This window comes from Rhea americana, unplaced genomic scaffold (assembly GCF_003343005.1).
Source record: "Rhea americana isolate MKP2758 unplaced genomic scaffold, rheAme1 scaffold_304, whole genome shotgun sequence".
In the NCBI taxonomy this organism is placed as follows: domain Eukaryota; kingdom Metazoa; phylum Chordata; class Aves; order Rheiformes; family Rheidae; genus Rhea; species Rhea americana.
This window is the reverse complement of record NW_028186429.1, coordinates 294,737-304,612: the sequence shown is the minus strand read 5'-3', so window position 1 is coordinate 304,612 and position 9,876 is coordinate 294,737. Positions and strand designations below refer to the sequence as shown.

The following is a 9,876-nucleotide window of genomic DNA, read 5'->3' as shown; positions in this document are numbered from 1 at the left end:
CGTCGGCGGCATGGCGGCGTTCGCGCGGCTGAAGGCGCGGCAGCTGGCGCGCGCGGACGGCAGCCGGAAGGGCGGCGTGGACCGGCGCGCGGCGGGCGTCGTGCGGCTGCTCAACGCGCGGCCGCGGTTCTGCACCGCCAGCTCCTGCTCCGGCCGCGTCCTCCTGGCGCGGCTCCCCGCCGCGGTGAGTCCGGCCGCGCCGAAACGCGCGTCCCGCGCCGGCGGCCGGGCGTCTCCGCGGCTGAGTGCCGCGTTGACGGCTTGGTAACCCGCGAGGGCCTTTTGTTCTAGTGCCAGATCGCGTTCGGACAGCTTTACTTGGCTGAGAACATACAATCGCAGATAAACTGGGTTTTCACTACCTTCACGTAAACACGTTTTCGTACCTTAAAAAATCACTTATCTTAAGGAAGCGTTTCTTCTATACAAGCACAAGATGAACGGTCGTGTATCTATAGTGCTAGTTTAATTGCGTCTCTCTATTGCCAGGATACTGACAGATACAAGGCCCAGAAGAAAAACTGCTCGTGGCTTATGGTAACACACGAAATGTGCACCAAAGATGATGTGGTAAGAGGACAATACCATACAGCTTTTACATTTATTTAAAATGGTGTTCCCTACACCCTGAAAAAATGTGATGGGGATTTGGAAGAAATTTGTAGKTTTTTTCCTTCCTGATACTGAGCTGAATCAATGCTTTAATTTCAGAACGAACTTTTCTCTAGATATTYCACTTAATAAACTCTAAACACCTTCTTTTAAGAGAATACTTTTAAGCTGAATATCTAATTTCTTGCATAGATGTAAATGTGGCTAATATGAAACTCAAGTAATCTCCTGTTCACTGTCTAGAGTAGCATCTGTGAGCATCACAGTAGGTCAAAGGAGAATTCAGTCACTTGTATTGCTTCTGAAGCAGAAGACTGACTTTTAAACAGTAGTTTCTGAAAATCTAAGGTACAGTGACTTTGATTTTTTTTTTTTTGAAACCCTTTCCTTACTCAGAATAAGCAGAAATTATTTTTTCTTAAGCAAGTGTTGTTCCTTTCATGAAAGATTACAGTGCATTTTTCATTTCTGGGGTTACTCATCTAAGCTTTGTTTTCCATTTTTACTGGGTTGTTGGCAAGGTATCAGCTGGAGACTAGTCTTGATTTAAACATCTTCATATCCAGAACTAAAACAAATTTAATTTCCATAGAGTACAAGCTGGTTTTAAGAAGTAGTGATCTAGTCTTTAGCAGACTAAGTTGGGCTGAAGGAAAACAGTATATACCTTATTAATACTGGAATAACAATTGCTGTATGAAACCAGGCGTCTGCGTGGTAAAAGCTCTGTGTCAGGCAGCAGCTGAGATTGTATTTCAGAGTAAGCAGCAACATCCCTGCAGGACACAGATGCAGGATAATGTGGACTTATATCCTGCTCTCCAGCAGTTTGAGTCTGATACACACATTAAAACAGTAATTGTAATACCTCTTTCAGAATGTGTYGGTTGTGATTACTGAATATAGTTTGTTATCCTCATGAACTGATCCATAACCTATGACTGCTCTCACTTCATGTTTTTGGTCAGCAGTTCAAGAAGCAACCAAAATGAAATTACTTTATCTCCATTATAGGTAGACACGTTTAGATGAACGTGCCAATGAGCATGTTAATTTTGTATACAGCAAGTGCTTCATTAAAATGTCATGAGCCCACCTTGCTGTGGAACAGTCTTCATTTACAAGCAGACAACTTACAGTAGTGTAACAGTGAATCTCTTATGCCACATTTCTGATAGAGTATCTTAAAATTTGTTGAAACTAAAAAAACAATCAAGAAACAAGGGTTTTTTAGTATGTTTTCAAAATAGACTGCTCTCTCATTACATCTCTTGGCATTGTATATCCCAAAATTAAAGCAGTTACAAGGTCACAGATTCTCTCACTTGATTCATAGCTTACTTTACAGATATGTGTACATTTGCACATGTGCACAAAAAGAGAAAAAACTCCTCTGGAAAATCTGTCTTCATTAATATTTGTTCTGAATTATGTGCMAGTGGCTTAATAGCAAAACAGAGCTTGCTGCAATTTCTGTCAGCAGGACCCAGCAGGTCATTGCAATTGATTCTTACCAGAGGAACTACTCTCTTCTTTTCTGTTCCCTTTAATAGGTAGGCTGCTAATAAATTTGTAATGCATGAATTACTAATGCATGAATTACAGGTGTAAGAAAAATGGCTCTGACTAATTTTTAAGCAGCTATACTCTATTATATGGTGAAGGTTGGCTAGTCCAATGTTTWGGAAATGAGAGGGGAAAGCAGAGTTTGTGGATTCTGTCTGCTTTGGTTTTCAAGTAGGAGATCATTTGATCTCACTGTGTATATCAGCCTCAACAATACAAGCTTAGAATATTTGTTTTGTAATTGATTTTTACACCATTATTCTCAAAATACTTGGAGAAAAAGCTTTATATATTATGAAGTACTTGCTCACAAGGTTCTTGATACCATACAAATATAATCTGAAATTTATACAATTAATATAAAACTGAAATAGCTTTCTTTTTTCCTTGACATACTATTGTTATTAAACACAGCCTGCTTTGGATTTTGGGCTGTATATACAGCAGAACTTGGGCAGATGCTGTTTAAGATACGCRTATGCAGCGTCTTTTGCTTTTTCCAGAACCTCTGCATACATAGTTTTATCCAAGTGTCTGTATGGATAGACTATAAGGTTTCTTTCTGCTGTTATKTTTTCATACTTCTGGCCGACCTCTCAAATGCCTCACTTGAGTGTTACCWGAGTTTAGTACAGGGTATCTGATGAGTACTTGCCCCATTTCTTGAGCAGGTTTTGTAGAATGCAGTGGTCTGTGCACTTCTGGCCAGACTATAATTTTTACCCAGRCTAGTAATTTAACTACAGCTGTGCAGCACATGTTTGTGCTACAGCAAATGCTTTCACTTCAGTGCTGTTTCTAGAACAAGGACCATGTAATGTACAGTGCTACAGTAAATGCTCTGCCATCGTCAGTCRTTAAATGCAGTCAGTCACTTCTTTTGTATCACTTTATCAATTGCTTCTGTGTTTGAAATAGAGGGATTTTCATTTGTGTGAGCACTTTTACATACCTTATCACTGACAGATACTTTATGTCCTTTCACTGTAGCAATTAGACTTTGACTGTTTGTAGATGAAGGGCCTGATCCTATCCCCACWGGGTGTTTTTCCCTCAATTTCACTGAGAGCAGAGCTGAGCCTCAAATGTTATAGACTTGACAAAAAAATTACTTTTGGTATTTCTCTATTAAATTGATTTTACAGGAAACTGGTAATTTAGAAACAATTAGATAACAAAACCCTTTAATCAGAATATTTCATTTCATTAATAAGCTTTTCAATGAAACTAGTAAGCCAGCCTTGGGGTGGTGCTAATGTTCATGTATGGCTCTAATCATCATGACCTTCTTACTTCTATTCTCACTGAAAAATCTGCCTCTAGACTATCTGCTAAATTACTTAGCTTTTTCAGAGAAACAGAAACCTTAAAACACTCCCCCTGGTATCGTACACATGGATCACAGTTAATAGTATGTTCTCTGTTATAATATTTGTCTCTCCGACAAGTCTAACTTGGCTTCCACCCACAATAAATGCTGGTCAGCTTGATGAAGCAGTGTGCTGTGTTGTTCCAATGGCTATAACAGAATTTTCAAAGATATGAAAATACCTGAAAAGGAAACGTAATGTCCGTGGTTGGTCCCAGCCTGTGTTGTGTAGACTGCTGCATGTTATTTATGTTCCTGCTGAAATCAGCACAGCCCAAACAGACACTGCATAATGCAGGGCCCTAAGGAGTGGTCACAGCTGGCCTTGTACAGTGCTGTGTAGAGAAACCGTGCTAACTCTGCATAACCTAGTTTTGGATAAGGAAGCTATTTGACCATGTTAGCAGAGTCTCAGGCAGAGTAGATTCACCTCAGTGGAACACTATGCCAACACAACTGGCTTCCAAGCAAATGCTAAATAAGTTTAAGAATTTCTGCACAACACTGCATTATGTGATGTTGATCATCTCTGGTTCTCATCAGCTTTAGCACAGCTGTGGTTACTTGTCATTTTTTAAAATCTAGCACATAAATTGTGTGACTTAATCACTCAAAAAGAGCTGCTTTCAATTCAGAATAGTAACAGTTACAGAGGGGATGCTATATAAGCAGATTTAATTATTTTTCAATATTTAAAAGGAAAACAGGGAGTTGCCACTTAAGCAGTTTCCTTTTATGTTGTTAGTAGTCTTAAAAAGGCAGGTGAATTTGATTATTTTCTTAAGAAATTTTATTTAGTGTATTCATTTTGCAGGAAAGATGAGAATGGATAGACAAAACAAAAAGCATGAGAAAGCAGTTGAAACTTCCCAAGTTAATGTAGCAAAATTTTAATATGTGGATTAAGCAAGTGAAGGTGAATTCACTTACTTAACTGGCATGTTAAGGGAGGGGGGGACCCAAACAGTACAAAGGATTAAATAATCATAAAATGGAATAAATAATTTAACTGCCTCAAAGCAACCTTTTTTGAAATGAAAGAAGTAACATCAACTCTTGAGATTATTCTACATAAAAAGAGCATAGAAAAACAAATTGTAGTACTGTGCAGTACAGCATATCACGAGCTTTCTCAATACTTGCAAATTTAGGAAAATTTGTCACTAGCAACTCACCCTTTTTGCAAAATTGGAGTCTTAAGGTAATGTCTAGAAATTTATGTATACAAAGTGATTTGCTTTTTTTTTTTTTTTTTTTCATCCTCTGGGTTTACACCTGTAATTTCAACCTTTGAAGGTTTTTTTAATATCTTTATAACTCTCATACAGTAGGCTACACATTGTTGTTTAAACTAGGATTAAAATGTGATCAAGTACATTAAGCTATAAATTTAGTCTGCTGTAACCCTGAAAGTCCTCTGAAGTTGTGGAATGTATTTCAGAAACTAAATGTCTTTGATTGTACAGAACAGTGTAAAAAAACCCTGACTGCTCAGGTTTCATCTGATTGCAGTGAAACAGTCTTCTTCCTGTGCTGTAGTGACTAATCAATTCATTTTAATGTACAAAGAAATAAAGAGGGAAGAACATTAAAGTTTTAAAGTCTATCTTGCCGTGAATTTCTATCAAACCTAGTTTAGCTAAAAGAAATGTGGAAGTCCATGCAATTTCTGTGTTAGGAGCAACARAAAATTGAAAGCAACTGAAAGAACCTGACTGCTTGAATCTCATTTGCTGCATTTTTAATGCTTTTTTCACACAGTGGCTGGCTCTTATTTTCATTTTTTGCTAGTAACAGTACACATTTGCAGTATTAATATAAATATTTTGTGCATTTTCTAGATGACTGCACTAGAGAAAGCCACTGGTGACATTATATTTAAGTTTGAACCATTTGTTCTTCATGTGCTGTGTGAAGAGCTGCAAGATGCACAACTTCTGGTAAAATTACATCAAGTAACAATGTTGCATTGTTGTTTTGTTATATTTCTTGCTGCATCAATAAAAGTATTGGCTCCCAARTAAGTTTTAACRCTAAGGATATTCCCAGATGTACTGCATGTTTAATAACTAGGGTAGTAAAAATAAGCTAATGAAGAAAACATAGCTTTAAACTTACTAGAGATTTTGCTGAACTTCTTAGAAGACAAAATTACTCAAATATACTTCTATATTCTCGCTGAAGCAGGTTGGCACATTAAAAATAAATTTCCTAGTGAGTCTATGTTGCTTTCATTGGCTGGAAGTGAAAGTTTTTTTCTAAGTCATTTTGCTACTTGCCAGGCCATTTGGCTCCAGTATTTCAACTAATTGAGTAGTACCTTTGCCTTCTGCTTTTCCAGAACAACTCTGGAGAGTCTAATGCATCATGGTTTTCTTCCATGATTCACGTAGAAGAGAGAGCTGATGAACCYCTTTTGCCATACTGCTGCTCGTTTAGCTATGAATGTGTTGCACGATTGTCTAATGGTTACCAGGTCTTCAAGGTAAAACAGTGTAGTGCAAGAGAGGCATGAATGTCTCATCTGCATTAATGGTTTAAGGTTAGACAATTGACTGGGGTTCTCTAGAAGTCAACCACAACATTTTGTAGGTTTGATACTATGAACATTTGAATGTAACTATTATTGCATTAATTTGGGGAGATAATTTTGAGTAAGTTTTTGTAACACTAGGTTCATAACTTGCATTGCAATCTATAATCTTGCTGTGAAAGTGCGTATGATCTATTTAAGACTTTTTTTTTTGTTGTTCTGCAGCATTCTGTAGCTATTAATTCTGGGTTCAGGAACTCTGGTATTACAGTTGGAAGAAAAGGAAAAATTATGATGGTAAGGATTTTATAGCTAAGGACAAAAGAACTTAACAAGATATTTCATTAATGTTAACCTCAAATTTTTAAGAGTATAGGTCTGAATAGCAAGGGGAAAGACTGCCATTTCACAATAAGCTGTGGTAAAAAGAAGTACCTTCCTACTTTAATTGATAGCAATTTAAACAATTGGGTGCATGTTTTTTCTTCTTGTTATGAATTGCCCATATTATTTAAATAAYATCTATAAAATAAAATACTATACTATATGAATACTTACATGTGTGTTTTTAGGCTGTGCGGAGCACTCATTGTTTAGAAGTTCCATTGAGCCACATGGGGAAATTGATGGTCTCCGAAGAATATATCGAATTTTTGATACACACAGCTAATCAAAAAATGGAAGAGAATATGAGGAGGATTGACAGGTTTGTTAGATTACACTAATCCTATTGATGACATTAAATGCAAAAATGAAATATGGATAACAGAGGCTATATAAGAAGAATCCCACATATTAAAAAAAAAAAAAGTTGCAGATCTAAAATACAAGTTCAATTAACTTTTTTAAGCAGTATGAGCAATATGAGTTTGCAGACCAAGTTTGTTACTGAGTAGCATTTAAGTTTTCTTTGCCAACGATAACAGCAGCATTTGGTATCTTAACACAGTAATAGTTTCAGATGTATTCAGATTGTCATGCACACTTTAATCACCTACATGCTTTTTACAGTTTCCAAAACTCATGATTCACAAAGGAGATAGAARGCTACCTAGATTTGGGGTCTTTACATTTGTCTCCAGGTAGGAGGAACAGAATAGGCAGAAGAGCCAAATGGCATGAAGATGAAAAGGATGCTGGAAACACCTGTTTTTACTAAGACCAGTTTGTTTTTATTTGCCCATTAAAATCTCCCTAGTTGTCCAAGAGAAGTTTAAAGTTACTATGAATGGTAGCAGTCCAGCTTACCATAGATGCAGTTGTTCATTAGACACAAAGGTCATACCATTTTATGGTTTCTATAAAGTTAATAGGGCCTCAACAGCACATAGGTACATCCAGTAATTGATTTCTAATGTACAAACATTAAAAAGAAGTAACATGACATAAACAGGATGCATGCTGCTATTCCTATTTTTCCTGCAGTATTAATTCGAACATTTGAAATTTAGTTTTCTAAACAATTTAGTTTTCTTCATGCATTTTGATTGGGGTTAGGTTTAGCTCAGCTGGTTAGAGTGTGGTGTTAATAATGCTGAGGTTGTGGGTTCAATCCCTGTATGGGCCACTCATTTGAGTGTTGGACTAGATGGTCCCCAGAGGTCCCTTCCAACCTTACCAATTCTATGACTCTATTGTATTACAAAACCATTAATTTCTTAGAGTAATTTTGCAGATCCTGTGCAAACCTACAAAAATAACTGCACATTTATTTCCTTGTAGATTCTACAACGGCTTACAGTTAGCTTTGAAAACTACCCTTGATGCAAACAATTCACCTTCTGAAGAGACGGAAAAAAGTCACCCTGTGTATGTTCGCAGAAGAAAGAGAAAGACCATTCAGAAACATGGTATATGCACCTCTCCAGAGGATCATGACAAAGAATTAGAAGATGAGGATGACCCAAGAAGCAATGTTGATATTTTTGGTGAAATTGTAGTGTAGACTAAGGCATTTGAAAGCRTGTGGCAAAGTGAACAATCCTACTGCTCTTCGTAAGAGTTAAAGAACTGCTCTAAGTAGCTCTAGGTAGTAACATTTGTGGACATTTACCTGAAGAAAGTAATTAAACAGATTGTGACAGAGTTTAATGCACAGAAGCATGGAGAACAAAACTTTAGAATGTATTTTCTGAAAAATAAAAAAAAAATATTTATTTTACTTTGTCAGTTATTGCAGAAATAACTGGTTTGCTACAGCCCTTGGCCACRTTCTCAGTGGACATTCCCTGTAGAAGCAATCTCCTTTCAAATGCTGGATTTAACCCTTCTAACTTTTGCAAAGGAGGGAAGCTCTGGGAAGTGAGTGACAATTTTGCTCTGTAGGAACTCTGCAAAACAATATGCAGCAATGCAAATGACCCTTTCCAAACAACACAAAGCCACGCATTAGTCAGCCAAAGTACAGTATCTGGTCATTTTGATTAAAACAGAAAATTAAGCCTTATGCACTGCTCTGTGCAGACTGTAACCAACAGGTTCCTTTCCTGCCTATTGTGGTAGACAGCAAAGTTGACACTTGTACTCTWGCACTTTGCTCTTTGTTTCAGACTTTAGCCCTGCTCTTGATGTGTTCTTCCCTTGGCTAGCAGCCATTAAGTGTTATTTTACTTTGCAACTTCTATTGCCAACATCGTATGCTGATAGTTTGTTAATTCACGTTATATATATATTTCTATATGGCAGCACCCAGCTCCAATTCCAACTCTCAAGCAAAAATTAAACTGTAAGTGTAGAGCAATAGGTTTTCCTAGCAGGCTATAAATTGCTGATACACAATAAATGTTAAATATAAAATAGCACAATAATTTGTATATTCCTACAACGTACCACTGGAAAAGTTGCTGAATACTGGTAGTTTGTTTTGCAAAAAAATGGTGAATTTGTAAACCTTAGCAAAAAATGAACTCTGAGCCCTTACTTYTATGACTCAGTGGTTGCTAACACTACATCACAAGACGGACTAAAGGAAATGGTTTRTTTGGTATAGTAACTCCCACTTTGTATAGTTAAGGAACTGTTGTTGTTTCCATTACATAAGCCTGCATCTTGGGGGTATTAATTCCACTGTAAAAATTTGACATACTAGGTGGCAGCCAAAGGGAAAAGTAATTGGGGCTTTAAACAGATTCTGGAAGGCATGTTAGGCTGTGTTTCCAGTAGCAGGCCTGCCAAGAAAAATAAACTTGTGCTTTTGTGCATTGCTTACTTGTGTTTCTGCCTTGTGACTTGTACAGTTCGAGTGGTGTGATTTGTTTCCTGCTTCCCAACGGCGTGGAAGACCTCAGCACCTGATTGTTGCATCCTTTTTGCAAGAGTTGCCATCAGCCACCTGAATTGACCACGTTAGCGGCTGTTGCTGTCGTTAGCTGTTAATTGCACGCAAATTGGACCAAACAGCGGGAAGAAGAATCGCTGCTATTGTACTCCTTTGTGTAGGGGACAAGCCACTGCTGACAAATACTAGATTTTATTAGAGAATGTCATTTGTGAAGGTACTGAGTACACAAGATGTTAAAACACTACAAGAGACCTTCAAACATAACATGSTGTATATACTATTCCTTGTTCTCAAACCTCAAATGGATTTTGAGGGCTGACCCTTGCTGAAGTCCAAACGAACCTGCGGGAGGGTATTGGTCTTGCTGAAGAGCCGCGTGTAGGAAGGCGTACGAAAAGCCTGATCAGCCGGAGGAGTCGGAGAACGCAGCCTGGACGGGCCGAGTTCGCCCACCCCGCGTTGGTGGTGCGCCCAAGGAGCGGCGCCGCCTCCGCCTGGCGAGGCGGCCTACGGCAC

The 9,876-nt window shown here is 38.0% G+C and overlaps 1 protein-coding gene across 2 annotated transcripts; it reads left to right on the top strand.

The window, feature by feature from the left end:
* Nucleotides 1–6: 6 nt before the first annotated feature.
* Nucleotides 7–9,287, top strand: TYW3 (tRNA-yW synthesizing protein 3 homolog). 2 transcript variants are annotated; one of them, XM_085309823.1, is made up of 6 exons: nucleotides 7–184; nucleotides 490–570; nucleotides 5,389–5,487; nucleotides 6,306–6,377; nucleotides 6,653–6,786; nucleotides 7,803–9,287. In XM_085309823.1, the coding sequence occupies exons 1-6, from the start codon at nucleotides 11–13 to the stop codon at nucleotides 8,023–8,025; spliced, it is 783 nt and encodes a 260-aa protein (XP_085165949.1). In that variant the 5' UTR covers nucleotides 7–10; the 3' UTR covers nucleotides 8,026–9,287. The 2 variants fall into 2 exon arrangements, with proteins under 2 accessions (XP_085165949.1, XP_085165950.1); XM_085309824.1 differs by lacking the exon at nucleotides 5,389–5,487.
* The last annotated feature ends 589 nt before the right edge of the window (nucleotides 9,288–9,876 follow it).